At 47.4% G+C, this 21,209-nt stretch overlaps 2 protein-coding genes across 3 annotated transcripts in view; one reads left to right on the top strand and one right to left on the bottom strand.

The window, feature by feature from the left end:
- Positions 1-11,604, top strand: part of LOC144149949 (protein-cysteine N-palmitoyltransferase Rasp-like) — a 74,622-nt gene extending 63,018 nt beyond the window's left edge. Inside the window, exons 10-12 of the mRNA XM_077681697.1 lie at positions 1,385-1,586; positions 2,467-2,608; positions 9,614-11,604. Of these exons, the coding sequence (XP_077537823.1) occupies positions 1,385-1,586; positions 2,467-2,608; positions 9,614-9,726 (457 nt within the window). The 3' untranslated portion in view covers positions 9,727-11,604. The remainder of the gene's footprint in view (positions 1-1,384; positions 1,587-2,466; positions 2,609-9,613) is intronic.
- Positions 11,605-15,076: 3,472 nt separating this feature from the next.
- LOC144149947 (protein-cysteine N-palmitoyltransferase HHAT-like) overlaps positions 15,077-21,209 on the bottom strand; it is a 56,711-nt gene continuing 50,578 nt past the window's right edge. Inside the window, exon 11 of one of the 2 annotated variants that reach the window (XM_077681696.1) lies at positions 15,077-19,181. In XM_077681696.1, coding sequence (XP_077537822.1) covers positions 19,069-19,181 — 113 coding nt within the window. In that variant the 3' untranslated portion in view covers positions 15,077-19,068. The remainder of the gene's footprint in view (positions 19,182-21,209) is intronic. The other variant, XM_077681695.1, reaches the window with a different exon arrangement.

The raw sequence follows: 21,209 nt of genomic DNA, 5'->3' as shown, positions 1-21,209 counted from the left end.
TAGACGAGGTATTATCGCCGATTAGAACACCTTTTGATCGTTCGTGGTAACAATGCAAGCCTTCATTGGTTTTAGACATAATAGCGCAATTTTTGGTCACTTTATTTAGTAAAGTGGGGCATTGTTAACGCCGGCAATATTGCCATTGGGAGAGGAGCTTTGGTGTGAGATTTTCAGTTCCAGGCACGGCCAGGCGCGGCTGGCGACCATGCCTGCCGAGAACCATGCGAGCACCCAAAGGTAGAGAACGAACATTACTGTGAAGGTGCGGCGTTTGCAAAAAAAACGCACTTTCTTTCTTCGCCGTTGTATCGTTAAGAACTGTGAGTTGGACGTGTTGGTATAGGTTCATGATGGGTACAGCGCTGTACCTGTCGTGTCTCATCGCCTAGAACGCTACCAGCACGTCTTCTTTCCACCGTCCTGATGTTGCTGCACCTGATTTCACGGTCATTCTAATCACGGTCATAGCTAATCATTTCCTGTCGGCGGAAATGACGTCGCCCCGCGGACACTTGGTGATCACAGCTGATGGGCGCGGCTGATAACGGCAGCCGAGGATGGCTAGCGCCCCCTAACAATCACTCAATCAGCCTAGTCATGCTCTCATGATAATGGGAACCACTTTCCAGTCAACACTTGTATGTGTGCTGTGTTTTGTTTTGCCGCTTACCGAAGCTTTTCGCCGAATTTCAACGTAACAGAAATCCCGAGTACCAGCCTAGTGTCACTGGATAAGGCTACAAAGTATCGGCACTCTCTTCCCCTATTGTCCTGTGCCGCCCCCGTGATAATTGGTCAGTTCACATCCCGTGACATTTCTTTGCACTGTGACGGTTCATGGGCACCCCCTTTTGCTGTTTATGCGCTTTCTGTCGGTCAACTGTGGCAGTCTCAACTTGTCCTCCCTGCGGTGGGGCTGCGCGCGATTAGCGTCGTTCCGAACGCTAATCAAAAATAACGCTCTTCGCAGCATTTCAGCTCCAGAACCGTGTCCGAAGATGTCGTGTTGCTGCGTCTTCGGCAGCGTTGTTTACAAATGACCTCGTAAAAATTAGCGGTGAGTCCGCAGAAGTGGCATTCTGGCAACACTGATAAACACCAAAATGGCCGCCGTTGCTCACTTGCGTGCCTCATGGATGGTACTCTGTATATTACCTAGTGACACTACACCAGCCGTGGTATCTGTAGCAGCAACCGTAGTGCTAAGCACCAGCGTAACAATAAGCAAACGTTCCCACCTGTCTGTGTGCTTATTTTTTTCCTTGAGCGCTCATAGATGCAAACCATGAGTTCATACCGAATCCATTGAGTTTTGAAAGATTCGGCAGGGCGCTTTATTGCATTTGCTCTCGCTGGCCCTCGGCCGCACTTTTCAATGCAGGTATGTCTACATGCCAGTGATAGGAAGAGAGCGGAATTACAGCTGGCGCCTGGCGGGAATCGCGCTGGCCTTCGTCTTCGTGTGGGTGTGGCACGGCATGAACATGGCCGTCAGCATCTGGGCTTCACTCAGCTTGGTGGGCGTCTCCCTCGAGGTGGTCGTAGCGATTATCAGAAAGCTGGAGCCGGTCAAGAACTTCGAGGTAGGTGAAAGAGGCGGTCGCTACCATGTTGAACCAATGAAGTGGCTCAACACGCAACAGTAAAATTTCTAACAACGAATACTCCCCATCATCAACAACAACAACAGCCTACTTAGTGTAGCGATTTAAAACCGTATAAGCTGGAAAGTGTACCATGTGCACTGATACGAAACACTGATTGCGCAGGTACTCGGCTTTTCCAAGGTAACTGCTGAGTAAACGCAATAACCGGGGAAGAATGGCTTTCGTCGTACCTTCGGAAAAACAGAATTTTACAAGCACAGTATGAAGTACATCTTCTCGGTTAAGCCGTTTTACAGAGAGCAAATTTTCGGGGGTTGCGCACGTACGGTGGATGACAAAATACTGCGGCACACGCAAGCGCCAAGTCGGCGAACACAGATCTTTCAGGGGCATCAATTTTAACAGGAAGTTTGGAATAGCAGCAACTGGAGGTGGTAGAGGGGAGCGAATAGGAGTGGGGTAAACGTTGTAATAATAGAAACGTTGCTATTTTCAGTGCAACTATTGTTAGTAACAACCGAACCAGTGCGTTCAACGGACAAACTGTAAAGCTTTTGTACTGGCGGATACCGCCCAATCTGTCAGCTCACAGCGCTTGCTGTGCAGGTGTTCTGGCTCCAACTGTGGGAACGCTGGCAGGGATTTTATCAGTACTAGCGCGGGCCCATATTCTATTGCAGCGCCCCAGTACTACTACTACTACCACCACAACCAGTACCACAGCAGCAACTAGTACTAGAGGGCAATTATTACTGTCACTGTAAGTGTTGCCAGGGGAACCAACCTATCAGTTATGTCGACAGGAGGATACTAGAAGACCCAGGGACGACATTGCAGAGCTATCATTTTACCGCAGGCTGCATACCTGAACAGCGAGCAGACGAGAATCCTCAAGGCCGTCCTCGGATCGCCGCACTACTTGCTCACCATCTTTTCGTGCATGTTCTACCTGGTTGACATGGACATTATGGCAATCTTCTGGAGGAAAGTTATATTGGGTATGATCCTTTACAGTTTCTTATGTGCGAGTGCCAGCTCGGACGATGCGTACATGGTGGAGTGACTGCGGGGAAGATAGGAGAAGTGTCCCCGAACAAATATATCGCGGTTTAAGTATGTCAGATTTACAAAGCTGTTATTAAGTGATGTACTGCTGTTAAAACAGGTTGTGACTTGCCAGCGCCTTTTGTGGGGTTCGTTGCCCCTAAGAACTGGGATGACAGCCAGGCAACCGGCCAATCGCAAACTGATCTGAAGATGACTTGAACGCAAGCAGCTCCCTAAAATCTGGCACTGCTTCTTGGTGCGCTTTCGCGTTAACAATTATGTCGATGGGAGCATCACTCCGAAACCTGGTAGCTGAGAACTGGTATTTTAGCTTGTGTGCGAAGGGCCTGAGAGTCGTTAAGAGGACAGTGGGGCGTTCCCCGTACCTTGCTCCACATCCTCGCCGGAAAATGTGGAACGAGGAGACGTGTTTGAAGCTGTTTTGAAGTTCTTGCTTACAAACACTCACCTGCTCGAGCTTGGAATACGAGGTAGTGGGGACAATCCCACTAGTGATTTATGGATGACGCCATTTTATTGCGTGGTTCTAAGCTAGGGCCACAAATAAAAGGTTCAATAGCAGTTCTGGTAAAACCAGAGGCCAACTTACCATTATTACGAATAATGATTACCATCATCATCAACCCTACTTCGGTCCACTGCAGGGCAAAGTCCTCTCCCAATGACCTCCAACCACTCCTGTCCTGTGCAGCTCGAGTCCACTGTTGGCCACCTAATTCACCTGTTTTATCCGTCCTTCGTGTTATTGTTCTTCCTTTTCTTCTATATCCACCTCTTCGTATTCATTCCGTTACCCCAATTGTCCACCGGTTGTCCGTTCGTCTCACTACATGGCCAGCCCAAGTCCATTTCTTTTTCTTTAGTTGAACTATGCTAACCTCTACTCGAGTTTGTTCTCTGATCCAGGAAGCTCGTTTCTTGTCCCTAAGTGTTCCTCTTAGCATTATTTGTTCCATGGCCGGTTGAGCCAATCTAAGTTTGCTTCCCATTTATTGAGGGGGAAGGCCTATTTCATCTCCGGTGCCCAAGGGTATTCGCACAATAACTGACCTTGTATTGCCTCTCCTCGCGCAATGGCGGTAGGGGCTGTATCACGGAAAACTCTGGAAATACGGAACAAGGCCACTGTGTTTCAACGGAAGGCTTGAGGTCTTCGGAGGCGCCTTCCGGAATTTTGATGGTTCACGCAGCTGCATCGCTTTCCAATGATCACGATATCAGAATCGAAGTTACGCGCGAACATCCGACCATCTGGCTACACTGTCCTGCAGTCTACAACAGGCGCGGCTTTTTCAAGAGTTCCGCTCGCTATTAGGAACGACCTGACGTACATGGAGCATACAACGCCTCCAGACGAAACAAACAAGTATGTCGCAGTGACTGTCAAAAGAAGTTCGGATGTTCCACTACAATGCCTCCAACAGCTCTCTATTCACTTTTTACATGAAGCCTACAGAGACCGGATTGATGTCTACACCGATGGCTCGGTAACTAACTACAGTTCTTCGGGAGAGGTAATTGGGCCATCCAGATCGGTAGACATTCAATTCAAGCTGTTCAATTGAACAACGTCAACTGCATCTGAACTCACAGCTATTCGCAAGGCTCTTTTGTACCTAAAGCAAGAATTACCACAAAAATAGGCTCTGCTTTGCGACTCCAGGCCAGCTGTCCAGTGTCGGCACTCTGTTCTTCGCCGCGGCCCGCACGACCAGCTTGTGGCCGAGATTCGTCAAGAGTATGACTTCCTAGTAAGGCATGGGCACAGTATTATTTTTCAATGGCTCCCTAGTCACTGCGGCATTTCTGTGAATGAATGGGCAGACAAAGCGGCTCATCATGCCCATGGAAGTGCCCAATTGGCTGACATCCCGTTATCGCGCCATGATGCGGCAAGGTCACTGCGGTACATCGCCCGCGAAATCGCGCTGACTGTTTGGAATACGCCGGAGTTTTCAAACTCCTGCCTGTACTTGCTCGACCCTGACCTGCAGCGCCACTTACCCACTAACATGCCACGTTCGGATGCCACCCTACTGTGCCGACTGTGGATTGGAGTTGCTTTCACCAAGGCTTACTCATTCACTATCGGCATGACTGACAGCCCTGCGTGTGACGTGTGCGCCACGGACGAGACAATAGAACACCTCTTATGTCACTGTGCCCGGCTTGTAACACAGAGACTGCACATGTCAAACGCTTTCCGGAAACTCGACAACCAGCCATTAACTGCGCAAACTGTTTTGTGTCACAGGCTTTGCCCATCACAGTCCGAAGAGGCCACAAAAGCATTACTTCGTTTCTTAAAGGACACAGACCTGTCTGAACGATTGTAGATACACTTTGTGCCATTGTTCATTTGTCACTTGGTTAGTTTACCATTTGAGTTTAGGCATTATTATCGCCTATTGTTTTTTTTGTAGTTATGTTTAGTTTTTATTTTCTTGCTCCTCAAGCTCTATTCCCTGTCTTTTCAGTACCCTTTCTTTCTCTTTAAATCCCTCCTTCCCCACTTCCCATGCGTAGGGTAGCCAACCGGACTGTAACCTGGTTATCCTCCTGGCCTTTCATGCACTGCATTATCCTTCCTTCCTTCTACGCAGCAGTTTACCCTTATGGCGGCATGTTTACCCTTATGGCGGCAACCCACCTGATGCTGCATTTAACGCGGATCGTCTCCAGGACACTGTACGCTTGACACCGGCACCGCACGTGTTAGCTGGAGATTTTGACGCGCACCATCCCTTCTGGGGCAGCATTAAGATCACAGTTAGAAGTAGGCGCCTCTTTGGCGCGGCTTGCCGTAACGACTTGACTGTCATTAATACCGGTGGGCTCATGTTTAGCCGAGGCTCAGTGTAGAGTACACTCGACGTCACCATGGTCTCCCTCGTACGGTCGTGTAGGGCCCACTGGTATGTCGACATTGATTCACATGCAAGCGATCGCCTGCCTACATTTATCTTTCTAAATGGTTTATGTGGAGGGTCATTTAACAAAGAAATTCGTAGCTCGGGTTCGTCACCGGACTCTGCTGTCATTGAGGAGCTACATTAGAATTTTGAATCGCATGGCGACCTTATAGACGCCATGACAAGGGCAAGAGGTTCGTGCTCAAAGGTTTTCGGGCTACTCCCGAGGTTCTCTCTGTACGAAGGTTTTCCGGCTACCTTCCAGGTTCTCTGTGGCCGATGCGGAATACTGAATTCTCCGCACGGTGCATCGAATGGATGAAAGGCGTGCTTGCAAAACTCGAACATCTCAAGATATATGAGTTGCTAGGCGCGCACAGAGTCACGAACAGCGACATATGCAGAAATTGGCACACCGGCAATGGCAGTCGTTCTGCTCAAAATTAGACCCGCGAAAACCTATCACGAGGATTTGCAGCTACGTACATAGCCTACGGGCACCGCCTACTGCGCTGCGTCCTTTCTACTCTATTAAAATAGGCAGAATCTGAGCTAGTTGGATCATGATTGATTAAACACTGGTCAGCCTATTTCTGCGCACGGTTGCTCCTGAACCACGTGGCTAGAAGAGGGTGTAAATGTACAAGCCGAGGAGTAATAAAAAATCAGTTGGTAGTGTCAGCGCTTGTGCTTCGTCCTTTTGTCTCTGTCTGCGTTCTCAGTTAAACTTAGGCGGACCAGTATTTAATCAACTTTCTACTCTGTTGCTCTGCGGCAGAACCGCCGTGACCTAGATGTCGCTAAAGATTTCTGCGTCAACGTCACCGCCTCCTCGGCTCCTGTCTTACCTGCCAACCTCATAGCTGTCTCTTTGCCCTCTGCAAATGTGACTGGCATAGACAAGGCATTCCGTATGGCAGAACAAGGCTCCTTCCCCGGGTCCAGATGGCATCAGCTATACAGCTCTTTCGCACCTTGGAAATAAAGCTAAGAGCTTCCTTCTCGGCACAAACAACCCCAACTAGGAAACGGGCCGCCTCGAACCGGGCTAGAAGCGCGGTCGCCTTGTTCCCATACTCAAACTCGCAAAAATTCCTACCGAAATTGTCTTATCGGCCCATTGCACTGTTGAGCTGCGTGGGGAAACTGATGGAGAAAAATGGGTCTTGCTCGCCTAGACTACGACTTGAGAAACCGGAACGTTTATGCCCCACAGATGACTGGATTCAGACAGCCTCACAGCACCGACAACGTGCTTGCCCTTGTCAGAGACATAGAGCGCAAAAGCCCTGCGACGCATAATTCTAGCAGTGTTCATAGAGATTAGAGCAGCGTTTGACTGCGTGACACATGAGGCGATAAACTCTATATTTGAATCGGTAGGCATCGAAGGTCGCATGTATACATGGGTATCTGATTACCTCTCCGACAGATCTGTCTTATGTCCAGGAAGGACGGATAAACAGCCTCTCACAATGTCGCGCGAGGTGTGCCACAAAATAGTATTTTAAGCCCAACCACACTGTAATTTAGAAGTGCGTGCCACACTCTGTTGAAATATCGCTCTATGCCGATGATATCTGCATCTGGAGGTCTGGCTGCAGCAGGCGTGTTTTCGAGCTCGCCTTCACAAAGCCGACTTTTTGACAACACCCGGCCTCAACAGCTCGGCTAGGAAATGTGCGGCAATAACCTTCACCAGGCGTGATGTCCCCCGCTATCATCTTTCAGCGGCAGTGGTCCTTATACCATTTGTGGACTCACACCGATTCCTGGGCGTAAAACTTGACATGTCGATGACGTGGTGCTCACACTTTCTTGTCCTGAAGGAAAAGCTTAGCTCCTTTGCTAAGGTGTTCTGCATGCTGACCAGCGGCTCAGGAGGCTTTTCTGTTGGGCCCCTTCTACCTCTTTACACAGCCCTCTGCGAAGGACTGCTCCAATACGGCCTTCCAGCACTCGGTCCTCTTTCCAAGACAAACACAAGACTGTTAGAAAGTATGCAGGCCCGAGCTCTGCGGTTTTGGCTCGGCCTTCCGAAGACAACAACTACGCTGGGGACCATACGAGAGTCTAGGCGCTTCTTACCCAGCGTAATGCTGAAAGAGGAGCACCTTCACATACATCTGCGGCTGGTGACAAGGGCCACTGGACACTCATGGATTCCTAGCTCCGCCTTAGAGGTACAAAACATGCTACAACCCTTGTGTCAGAAGTGCCCTGCGCCGCTTCATCTCCCGCCCTGGTTGTACTCCCCCTGGCGAATCGTCACCACAATACCGGCCATTAGCAGCAAATCAAGGTCGCCGATTCCAGCCCTAAAGTGCTTCACTCTTGAGCACATGTGGAATTGCTACCCTAACCACAACCATATTTACACCGCTTCATCGGTGACGGCCACATTATCTGTGATTGGAATCTGGCTTCCATCACCGCGGACGACAATTGGGGCCATGTTAGGCCGCAAAACAACGTCGACGACCTCAGAACTTGCTGCCTTGCACTCTGCTTTGCAGTATATTCTTGGGAAAGAAGTTTCTTCATGGGGGATTTCTACAGATTCACGGGCGACGCTTCAATAACTAGCATCATTTCCGCGGGAACAGCTGGCCCACAAAATACACACACTGCATACACAGGTTGCCAGCTTGCTTTACCAGGTAGTGTTACAGTGGCTACCTGGACATTCTGGGGTGAATGGGAATGTGGTAGCCGACGAAACTGCTTGCGCGGCCCACACCCAATCTGGTGTGATCATCCAAATTCATTTTTCTCGACGTGACGCCACGACGCTTGCGTACTCTCTGGCGCGGCAGTCACAACTCTCAATATGAACACACGGATCAAAAAATTATCAGGCGTTGTACAGAATCAATCCCGCCCGCACTTCCCGAATGCCGTGTTGCCTGGGAGAACGCGACGAAGGAGTTGTTCATCGCATTCGCCTCAATGTCGCTTTTACCGGCCACTACTTGCACAAGACGCCCCGAGTTGCCTCCCCTCACTGTCATGCTTACAGTATTCGTCAGGATATTGAACATGTGCTGTGTGTGTCCTCATTATGACACCGCACAGCTAACTTTGCAGAGAACTTCGGGACGGCGTGCTGATGCTGCAGTGACACTCTGCGACGTCATCGGTTCATGGTACTCAACTGTCACGGCAAGACGGAGTACGAGGGCCTTGGTGGGATTTCTCTGTGACTCCGGCCTGAACGAAACCCTGTGAACATTTATTTAACTTTACTTTACACATGTGTGTGTGCCGTGTGCGTGTTGCTGCGTCTGTCAGTTTATGTGTGCGTATTTGCGTTTGTTATTGTTTGTATGAGTTTTTGTATCTTCGCTTCCTCCGCTCATTTTCGCACCTGTCATGCTCATGTGGAGTAGCAAGCCAAGCTCGCTGGGTGACTTTTCTTCATCATTCAAGCCATCCCTCCCCTCCCTTCCTATTTAAGCATTCCCACTAAGCCTACAGGCCTATAGGAAGGCCTATTTTAGACGACTATTTAACTCCGATCCACACCTTCAGAGGTGTGAGGAGCATAGTCAATGTCAGAAGACGTGAACAGTATCGTCTTGCCTACAAGCCATGTCTGCAAAGCAATATACTGTCTCGTCCTCTTGCCGCTGTTATCAAGCTAATATCAGCGCCTAAGGCGTGAATAAAACCTGCTCGTTACATTCTATATACAAGGGAAATGTTTAATTTATGTCAAAGAAACAGCCTTTCTTCCTTTCATGCTACAAAAATGAAAAACATTCCAGGGTGAACAAACTCGTGCCGAAAAATGTTCTTGCGTCAGAGCACCTTTGAGGAAAGCGAACTCAGCAAGCTCAGAAGAAGCATAATCTGAACGATTGATAAAGTTGTAAAGTCGCTGTTTGAGGGTGATGGAATGGTGTACCTTTGAGCAAGGTTTACCCCGTCTAACTGAAAGTGTATGTTTACTATGGGTCTAAAATGTCCCTTTCTGTGCTCATACATTTTTTACGTGCGCTTTCTCTCCGACCACAAATGCAGGATTTCCGTTTCCCCTCGTGCCCGTGCTCGTGACCCTCTACTTCGGTTCCCACTTCTCCATTGACTGCATGGAGTGGGAGGCTGCAGCTGCTTCGAGGGAGAAAGCGTCGTAAGGCGCTCCACGGAGGATGCCCGAAGCCGCTCGTGTACGAGCCGCGGGTCGAACATAGGGGGACGAGCGCAATGTTGGGTCTGTCTTGCAGAACGGAGTTAATAGCTCTGGCGACGGGGACAGCGATTATGAGGTGAGGAACCGACGCTACCTAACACCGCGAAGGCAGCGGCAAGTTATCGAAGGTCACCATGATCGCCGTCCACGTCGCCAGAGTGGGACAAAACTAGGGGCGTCACCAAATGTGCACGGACCTTGGAAGCCTTGCCCTTTGGTTCGAAAGCGGGGGGTGTTCGCTTCCAGGACCGCTCAGGGAACCAAGGGCCAATTTCGTTAATTTCAAACTCGCATCTGCGTACTTTGTTACCTGGAACGGAGGCCATCGGATGAAGCACGAGGCAGTGAAAGCTAATGAACCTCAAACGTTTTGAGTTACCTTCTGGGCTGTGCATTTAGTGCTTAACCAGGGGAAATGTGTGTTATTCGTCTAAACAGGTGTAGCCAAGTAGTGGGGAAACGCATCTCTGCAGATAGATAGACGCTGACAATCGAGTGTAGGTCGCACAGTGCGTTCCGGTTCGAAGAACAAAAAAATCACTTTGGTGTGTGATTATCAAACAAACATTTGGTTGTAGCTTCCGTCTAAACAGGGGTGCAAAGAGTTCGATAAACCAAAAAGAAGCAGAGGAAATAACAGGAGTGTAATAGCTTCAGGGTAGCTTGATAGTCTCGTGTGATGGAAGACGGAGCAATAGGATACAAACGAAGCTCGCGGTGTCTTGCTCAAAAAGTATACGCGTATGGACGAACACTTCGAAATGAAATAAAATAATTTTTTTTCGAATTCCGCTGTACAGAGACTTAAAATATTAAGGAAAAATCTAAGAATGGCTGTCTGATAATATACATACCGCCAGCCTGCGATTGTCACCAGCTCAGCATATGACCAAGCGCTCCACAAAACCTCAGCGCTAAAGTCAACCTGCCAATGCCGAAAATCAGTTGCCGATTAGATATAATCGCTTCGGCTATACCAAGCTGCAGCTGTCTCCACCGGCAAGTACTCTCTCTTTGTTTTTAAAGTTCTTAAGTGTGTGTTATGTCATAAGCGACGGTGCTACAGAAGACCTGTGAGGATGAATTTGAAGGGCACGTTTTACAAGTATTTGTTTCTCAGTAATGTAACTCATATATTACCGCGTACTGGAAGCCGCGTTTCGTGACGGGCCGTTCAGTAGTGGCCCAGTACGAACAGAAGCTCTCCCCGTGGACTCTACTGAAATTGCTCACTCAACTAATTTGATCATCATTCCAGAAGATTCGTTTTTCTAGGACCACATACGAGGGGACATGGCCATCGAAACTCTTTCGCACTTCCGTGGTCTCAATCTCTAGGTTTGATTGCAAGAAACGGCATCTACCTGAAACCGCGTGATAGCCGTTATATATTACTGTTGGAACGTCTTCCTTTTAAACTCTATAGCAGATACGGGCACCATCCTCAGCTTCATCAACACTGACCTAACGGTGCACGCGCTCACGCTGCACCCGCGCCAGTTCCATTAAATCCCTCATTCCAATCTGGCGTACGCTGTCCGCATTCTCACGACGGCTTGGCAGACAGACGGAGAACCTCGAATTTTATCACAATGACACTAGCATGCACTTCTTCTGGTTCTGCGAGTTCTGGTAACGAGTTTTCTTCATTGTTGGTGACGATGGCAAAGGCGGAGAGTTTTCTTTAGGTTATTTACGCTGTTGCGCGATCTCGTCTGAAAATTTTAGTCAAATGTATATTTTTTGTGTCAGCATGTTGGTCAGTCTGTGCTTCTAAATTAGCTCTTTGTGAGCACTGCGGGCACTTGTAAGTTTGCGTATCACGTCCTTTCGGGGTTGAATGCTTTTTCGTTTTCATAAGCGATTAGAAAAATTGCCTAACACCTAGCTTTATACCGTGAGCGCACAGCTTCGTTGGGAGCAGTGAAGCGGCAAAACGTATTTCCCGATGACGAGTGTCCTGTGTAGGAGGTGTAAGGTTTAGGACCGCAGTTTCTTGAACCGGAGTTTTTAGTTGCAAATGAGAAGGCAAGAAACGCAGTTGCTTTAGTGAATCAGTGAGACCAACAAATCTAATTTGAGGGATGTTTGCAATAAAACTGGCCGTTGCCTGATGCTCTTTTTTTCTCTTTTGGACAACATGTTTTTTGTCTCTGGGAGTGAAGCTTTTATATTAGGACAAGAAAAAGTCGAGGAAACAAATAAATGGCGATATTGAAACTTAAAACCTGCATTCATGGCAGGTCGAAATTATTAGAAGACTCTAGCTACAAACATGACGTCAGCAAAAGGAGACTTCATATTGCAGATCGTAATTCTTAAAACATTTCTTTCTACCCGCCGCAATGGCTCAGTGGCCAAGACGTTGCGCTGCTGAGCATGTGGACGCGGACACGATTCCCGGCCGCGGCGGCCACTTTTCTGGTGGAGGCGAAAAGCAAAAACGCCCGTGTGTACGAGATTTCAGCGCGCGTTAAAGATATCCAGGTGGTCAAAATTAATCCGGAGCCCTCCACTACGGCGCGCCTCATCGTCTGCGTTGCGTCGGCGCGTTAAACCCTACACTCAATCAATAAATCAATCAATCAATCAATTAATCAATCAATCAATCAACATTTCTTTCTCCACCGTGAGACATGTTGGAAAAAAAGAATTAGCTTCGTTCAGCATTTGTTAAATGAGTGCATGTTTTAACAGTCGACACATACTGCAGCAAGTCTCGAGAATAGCACCAACGCTCACAAAGATGTTGTACGGTAAGACGCAACGGCACAGTTTCGGAGCATCATAAGAAGCTTTCCTTCTCTCCCATTACGTCTACACAATGCGCGCACCACTAAAGGAATCCTCCCCCACCCTGAACACAAGTGCCACGAGTTGTAATCCCAGCAAATTAAAAATGTCTGATTTATACCTGATCAATAATACAAAATATTTATTGAGTAAAAACCATAAATGTTGCAAAGTAAAGTGCTTCTTTCACCTATAATTGTTTTTTTTTTAAATTGCCATCCCTTCCTAAATAAAGTTGACAGAAGCGCTAAATCAAAATGCGCGTCCACCCTTCGTTGAAATAGCGTGCAATCGATCGTGAAACCTCCAAAGACCCAAGTCGCAAACTAAGAACTAACCGACGCGACGGTTTTTCGCGCACCAAGAAAACGCATCAACGAACGATTCAAATGTATACAGATACGTTGGTTGTGCGATAAAGGCACGCTGTTGTGCTCCTTCATTTGCAATGCATGTATTATCTTATCTAGTATCGTTCCTTTTCCTCGGTTTTCAAGTAACAGTTTTGACACAGCGGAAGCCCGGTTTCACACACACGGCGTGTGTGTGAATCAGAGATCTAATCAGAGCTTTCCGGTCGACCCACCTGTCTATGAGGAAATTCCTTAGTTTTTATGCAGAACGCCATCGTTCTCACTAAGAAAGCTTCCGCTTTAAGGAATAATATAAAGTTTATTAGTGGATCTTTCAAAATGCGTGAGCATATAGTGACCCTCTTTTTCGGGAACTTGAAGCTCAACCCGGTGCGCACGCATTGCTCCGACTTCAGATGTCGCCCGTCCGTATTTCTAGCTCGTCCCTCGTACGCCGTTGCACCAGTGCTTATCGATCTAACCGTCTCGGCGATCACGTTCGCTCTCTTTAGTACTGGCATGGGCTGCCTGTTTCTCTTTTTTCTGTGCACCAGTAGGCTCACTTCGTGGCGTAATCCCCATTCCTTCCTCTTTTAATGCAACGCTTTGCTAATCTCGTCTAGCGGTTTCGCGGCCACGGTAAATTTGACCTTCATTTGACCGCAGCTGCGCCGTATCCTTGGCAACGCGTCACGTGACTCGCCAAGCCAAGTGTCGCCGACGGCCGGGTTCGCTAGCCGCTGCCGCCGCTGCTGCCGGCTCGGCGCATGTGCCCCCACAGATGGTTCTCGTCTGACCACGTGACTCGCCGCGCGCATGGATGAGAGTGAGGCCGGGCCGTTTTCTCTGAGCGTTACGCGGGAGCTGGAGGCTTTGAGCCGTCGACAGCAAGCGGCGGCTGCTCATTCCGCGGATATCGCACGGCGAGTCGTGCGGCTCGGAAAACGGCGGAAGTGGGACTAAAGCAAATAGACAAGGGCGGCCTTTTGACGAATAGAGTAATAATTACAGCTAAACCAAATGTTAACCAAGTAAAACCAAGACTTAACTGGGCTAAGCTAAGCCATCGCTTCGCATGTCCACGATTAGCGGAGATAAGTGCCAGGCATTTCCCCGCATACGTCGCTTTAGACTGGACTCTGCATTGCCTGCATGTGTCTGCTGTAGTCCCAAGACCCGTCGAGGCAGTGGCAGCTGCTGAGGAGCTAGGCTTTGACTTGTCGTCCTCCTGGCAACCATGCCAGCGTTGCAAAAACATTCGTTCACTATCGAAGGCAACTCTCCTCTACTCTATCATCTGTGTTTTCCGTCGATCGTTCTCTTACAAAGCGATGTTGATCGACGGGAAAGTTTGGCTAACAAGCCGCATCTTGCTCACGCAGGGATAAAAACAGCTGCGGATGTTAAATATATTCCTCCAGAGCAGTTTTATTGGATTTTTTTTTAATTGTTTTCTGCCGTATATCCCCGGAGGAAGAGCCTTTAAGTAGGACACCAGTAAGAAAACGCGGTAATCCCTACTCTGATTTTTCGCACTTTTATCACAGAAGAAATTGAAGGAAACAAAATGCACGCGATGCCTATCGACTTGCGCTCAAAAGGGGAGGAATTCAAAGTTGTGTCCGTCTAAAAAATGTCCCCTTCGCGTTTATGGACTGCTGTGCGTGACTTTTGCTCTGGCTTTTTTTTTACTTGCATATCTTTGTGGTGCAAGCACATACAGCTTCTTACGAGCAGCGCTCTCCGTATCCTTCTTCCTTTCAAGGCAGTTTTCTTTCTTCTGTGGGCAGTTTTCGCACCACTCTTTCATTTCCAGAACTAAGTAGTGCACAGAAAAAATAATTTTTCTCCCCAGACAAAGTACCTAAAGAATAGTGAGATATCTATGCTTCAAAAACGAGAGAGATAGCAGAAAATATTTGGGCTGGCAAAAACGGCATAGCGCAAACGAGTATTTGAGTACTACCTGTGCCCAGCAGAAACGACCGAATAATGTTAAGGTAAAATGGCCCTTTACTGCCCCTTTAATGCACCCTAAGAGGGCCATGAACACAAAGTAGAAGTTGGTTTATTAAAACACTGTTCTGTCCTGGTAATGGTGATATTGCAATTTTATCGCAAACTTTGAATAAAGGACCGAGATATTCAATCAATCAATCAATGAGGTTTATTTTTCGCCGTATGTAAAGCGAAAAAAAAGGTGGCGGAGAAAAACCTGCACTTTCGCAGCTTGAAAATGCTCCAGTCACCCGTACACAGCAGTGGTAGCGTGCGAGGGTAAAAAAACGAAAAAAAGGGAGCAGAAGGGGGAGAAAAAGAAGAAGGTAAACAAAGTGAAGTCTGTAAAATGCGCACGAAAGTACACCGTAAAAAGTTCACCAAAAACAGAACACGATAAAACCACAATAATGCATTAACATAAATCAAAACGCATCAAATGAAATGCACCTCTGGCGAAACGAAAGCACACGCCTCATAAATGCAATTATAGAAAATACGCGGAATTACCGCAAGTCAAACCACATACGGACAGAATGACCCAGAACAGAAACCTCAAACCTAGTGTTAAAATAAATAGTAAACTACTGAAAAAAAAACCAAAAACAGCAGTAATGAGTTAGCAATACAGTCAATTGACCCGTTTACAGTGAATTGCGATATGCTCCGCGATTAGTTCGATATATCCAATAGTTCGATATAGCCGAACCCGCCTATAACGAACTTATCGTTACAAGTTCGCAATCTGCGGGAGCCCCCCTCCCGCTCCTCAACTCCACCATCCCCGCATGCAAAAACGAACACAGTAAAGCAGCCGTTACCATACCCAAAATAATCCATTTATTGCAAGTATTAAAGCTACTTTCCGCCTGAACTGCCTACTTTGCAACGAAAAAAGCGGTGATTTTTGTTTTCACTTTCGTTTTGGCGGCTTTAGCTAGCATAGCATTCTCTACACGAAACATTATTTGCACCAGTTCGAGTCCGCGTCCTCCAAAATCTAAGAAGCATTGGCGGAGCACATTGACTGCCGAAAGCGCTTCATTATAAGCGTCGGACGCCTTTAACTCGCGACATCATCGGGAATGTAGGGGCCTTGCGTGCGCTCTCATCCAGCGGTCGTGGTAGGGGAGCTCTTCCCACAGTTCACCGATGCTGCTGTCTTGGTCCGGACTCGCTGACTGCGCGGGTTCCGTCGTGAGTCCCGCGCGTCGGAAACAGTTACGGAAAGTGTCGGGCGTCATGTCGCTCCGTGCGAGGCGCAATGTCCAAGTCGCAACTTGTGCTCCGTGGTCGCGGCCGATCCACATCTCAATCGCTGCTCCGAGACCATGCATTTCGGCGGCCATTCTAGGCGCGCAAAATTTAGAATGTCGATGGATCTGCCATGCATGTAGTTTAGTGTTGCGGGTAATGCATGCCTAATTCTTCCCGTTCCGGAGGTAGTGCGTGAAAAAGGCATCTGCCATGACAGGCTGGCAACCACAAGGGATGTACATTTGACCGTCTGTTGAGATGTGCATCCTCTAGAAATCTGTAACGCCTTCCCTGGACGGCACTTATGTAGTTAGATAAGAGTCGTTACATGTATATATTTTCCGCTTTCGTTATCGCGTGTTTTTGAAAGAGGGGTCCTGTGGGCTCAAGATATGCTACATTTTCTATGATAGGAGTAGCTTTTTCCTGTAACAAGTACATTTTGTGCAGGTTAGCTGCAGTTTTATTAACCTACACTAACACGCAGTAGTGAGGAAACGCACTTGCCGGCGATGTCTCTATTACGTAATAGAATCTTGTTTGTGCGATCTACGACCGCCGACCCCACAACCGCCAAGAAACAAGACTGGGCGATTGTAGCGGCGCCTCAAGTTCCTTTTGTTTATTTTGTTTATTTAAGAAAACCTGCCGCGTCGTAATGCAGTTTTTCAGGGCAGTTACAAAACGTAAAAACAAACATGTGCATAAAAAATAAATTTGGCGGGCATGAAGAAATTAGGTGATATCGCAAATCAATGCACTAAATTCTGCGTCAGTTCTACATCAAACAATGCGATTCGGGAACATATTCCAAATAGAAATAGTACCTGGTAAAAACGAGCTCTGAAAAACATTGGTATGACAGCTGAGTTCACGAACTTTGAAATTATGGTCGCAGCACGCTGAAACAAAATATGGTGTGTGAAAGAAAAAGCTCTTATCGATTCCAGTTTTATTAACATATATACGATAAAATGATTCAAGGTTGTTGCGTTGGCGCATTCTTTCTAATGTATCCCATTCGAAAGTCTCTTTCATAGTCGAAACACTGTGGTGAAAGTCATAATCATTGGTGACAAAACGAGCTACTCGGGTCTATACGCGCTCAAGGGCGTCGGATAGAAAGACCACATGCGGGTCCCGAACCGCGGCGGAGTACTTTAGAATATGTTACACGTGGGAAACTTACAAAAGCATTTTTACATTTGATGGGGCTGTTTGGAAATTTCGACTGAGGATATTTAATATCCTGGAAGCTTTGCTTGTGACAAAATCGACGTATTTCCTTCACCTTAAATCTTCCGCAAAATACACACTGAAGTACTTGAATTTAGTATCACTTGATTGCTAACGGGCGAGCCCGTATTACGTCACCCCTAATATATTTACTACACGTCACTGCATCACGAAATTGGGAAGTTTTCAATACTGCTTGCGCTTTTTCAGTTAATAAAATATTTTTCATGGCTGGGATGGAGCTGAATGAGTTACCAAGGGCTATTTCCCTCAAACTGGGCAAAGTTAATTGTACTCTGTCTTTTTAACGCCTCGAAGGTACCATGAACATTTCAATAAAATTCTTGTCGACTGAACACAAAACTGCCGGATGAGAAAGGCATTTGGACAATTCGAAACTTCCTAAATGGACTCTGTGACATCGTCGGTAAACACTTTCACTCTTTTCTTCGCGTCTGGCTGCGCTGCGAGAGCTATACTTATTGCCAGCATGCAGCGGTACAGAGTGATTTGCTCGTCGCAGCACATAATACTTCCGTTTCTGCTGTGCTTTCGTGGCTTTCATTTTATTAGAGTGGCTATCAAATGTCTTCATTGCTTCAACTGAAGAAAAGCCGGCCAAAAGCCATTGCACTGATGTAATGACGGCCGTAATTCCAGCTGTAGAAGAACGCCAACACCGGGAGAGAGAGAAAAAGCTTTTGAAGAAAGTTTTGAAGTAGTCTCATGGGCATATACCAGTAATTCTTGGCTGATGTACATTGCGACCCCCTAATTTAAGTACTGGATGCATTGGTTGATTACGTTCTTCAAGCATTGAGAATTTGGAAAAAAAGTTGAAAAAATGTGCAGGGTCCCTTTAAGTGTCTTTTCTCTCACAGCCTGGCGTCTCAGCCGCATTGGTGTCTAGTACTGAGTAAAAAGCAGCACAGGTGACATTTGTAATGTACAAAGTAGAGCATCTGTTTTACTTCAATGTTTTGGCGTGTGACATACAAAAGAAGACGCAGAGGATGGAAGCAAAAATGAGGTAGGAAAATAAGGAAATAGGGAAGATATGAAAATAAAAGATATTAAGGAACACAAGGGGAGTCATCTAGTGGGAGGGCAGGTCTATAGGGAGGCATGGAGTCCCCTTTCGTGCAGAAACTTCAGTAAATCCTTGAAGCACGGGTTGTCGTGCACCCAGCCGCCGTAGTCGTCCGGCTTATCCAGCGGGACACCAGCCTGCATGAGTGCATTCTCTCGAGCCATCTTCATGCCCGGGCACATCCACAGAACATGCTTGGCATCTGCGTCTGCAACCGGTTCCGGACACTTGACGCAGGCTCCTGGATTTATTCACTGGGGAGCCGGAACGCCAGCAGGCGCCCCTTTGAAAGCGATGGGCAAGGCTTCCAAAGGGCTGTGCACGATGAGGTCACGTTTTCTTAGGACTGACACTGGTAACGTAAGCGGCTATCCCTGCAACCTTTGACAAAATGCTGTACCCTCCGTTGTATAGCGCCCTCGCAAGAGTTTCGTATTCCCGGTCCCCGTCGTCACTGGGATTTTCACCCTTGATCTATAACACGGTCCAAGCTGAGTGAGCTCCCACTAGCCAACCAGGGACTCCGCCGAGCGGCTTGGCACGTCTTTAGTCAAGCGCCTTACGGCCCTTTCGTCCTGGCAGCAGCGGCGGCCTCCCACTCCATGCAGTCAATGGAGAAGTGGGAACCGAAGTATAGGGCCACCAGCACGGGAACGATTGGAAACGGAAATCCTGCGATTGAGGCAAAAAAAAGAAAATACGCATTAAAAACTTATGAGGACAGACAGCGGTGTTTCCCACGCAGAATAAACATTGCTGTCTAGTCAGGTGCGGTAAAAACGTGCAAGAAGGTACCATACTCTGACATAGCCAGTTTATAATTGGCAGTTGTTAAAATCATGTTTCTGCAGAGCGAGCTACAGTCACCATTCTCAAAGATGCACTCTCAGGATGAAGCCTTGGGCAACAGTTTATTCACAATGACAAGCTTTCCTTATTCTCGGGACATAAACATAAACAAGGTCGTTTCTCCCACCTTGTAGAACTTATTAGACATTTGTGTCGCATTTTAAATGTGCTCAGCAGACGTTATTCGCTTTTAAAAAAGTTTACGCAGTATGCATCAGCAAGCAGGGACAGCGCATCTCATTGAGGCATGCTGTGTTGGCGAGGTGGTAAATTTCGAGGTGGTACAGTTAGCCCGTCACATCTTTCAAGGTTCCGGTCGGCACACTAACTGTCTTTTACAGTAATTCGTGTATTCTGGTTACCTTTCTGCTGGTACATTTTATCACATGTCGGGTAGTTTCACTTTTTGGCTGTTTCACCTTCTCCTTATTTCTTCTCTACAGTGATCCTGAACAGTTTATTACTGCCTATAGCCTAGAATCACAACACAACATCACGTCATCCGTAAATCTTTACAGGCAGCGGTGTCCCCCATCACCTCGCATTCCTAGCTCTTTATGGTGTAACTTTCTATGCACAGACTTTAAAGGGGCCATGCAGACAAAATACAAGTTTGTTTTATTCGAAAGATTTCTTGTTTTATAGTGCCCCAGCGCTTGTCCGGCAGCAAACGAGGCTGTATTCCCTGAGAAATTAATCAATTTTGATTAAAAGTTTGATTCTCCTGCCAAATCGTGTTTTCGGGACGTTAGCAATGAAGTCATAAGTGCGCGTATTCAAACGAACTTCCACTGCGTCATTCGGCTCTGCGGCCTTGCTTGCGGTCAGCCCTCCCAGGTGGCGCTACCATACTAATCCACGGACCCGTCCGACCTTGCTTTGTTGTTGACCGTATTTGCACCTGGCTTGTTTTTGCTACTGCATAAAGTAATCGTTTTTAGAAACATGGGGTACGACAGAAAGGGTCACGTAAGACAACGTCACATACGCCGATCGGCCAGTGTCGTATAAGACAACTCCAAAGCGGCTGAGTGCTGTGCAGCTAAAACAAGCATAGTGCGCCCGGTACCAACAGTAGAGCGCATGGGTACTTCTATGCTTACGTGTATTTCTGTAACTTTCATTGCTTCCGCACCATTCTCACTGCTGTAAAATGAATATGCATTAAATTTAAGCGCAAATAGCTCGTTCGGCAAGCTTATATAAGCCACGCCTAATTTGTGTTTGCTTCTGCTGGCTTCAGCCAATCGCACAGCTAGTCACATATGACATCATGGGTTCTATTGCGGGAAATGAGCTAGTGGGTCGCATGGCCATTCCACTTTTTCCTGATTATATAGCTTATCTGAGCGAAGTGGACGTTAAAAATGGTGTCAGTATGATCCTAACGAGGCAGTCTTTCGAATTAACCGAACTTGTGTTTTGTCTGCACAGCCTTATTTAGAGAAAACGTGCAGCCGGGCCGCACATTCTCCATGGTTAGACTCCTCAGGGCCTTGTGGAGGAACCCGGTGTCCATGCTTTTCCCACAAGCGCTCTCTAGAATCGCAATAGAGGCATTCCGAGCTATAAGATATCGTACTGATGTTATGTTTGCACCTACTTCGCACAGAAGCGTCCCTAAGGAGCCAGGACGCGGATTTACCAAGCCGCTCTCACGAAAAACACCCTCAGGTTAGTTTGCGGTCAATTGGTGCCTTAGCTTTCATTTCAGTTTCACAGGGAATTAATCACGCATGAGCGAAGCAAAACCACGCTGTGATATCTCAGCGATGAACAGCGTTGGTAATCTGGGTGCGAAGCTTTGAACCGCGAATTCTTTACTCAGGAAACACACCTCGAATTGTTTAC

The sequence above is a fragment of the Haemaphysalis longicornis genome, unplaced genomic scaffold (assembly GCF_048455015.1).
Source record: "Haemaphysalis longicornis isolate Haplotype H1 unplaced genomic scaffold, Haemaphysalis longicornis Haplotype H1 scaffold_8, whole genome shotgun sequence".
NCBI lineage: Eukaryota > Metazoa > Arthropoda > Arachnida > Ixodida > Ixodidae > Haemaphysalis > Haemaphysalis longicornis.
This window is presented reverse-complemented; position numbering and strand designations above follow the sequence as displayed.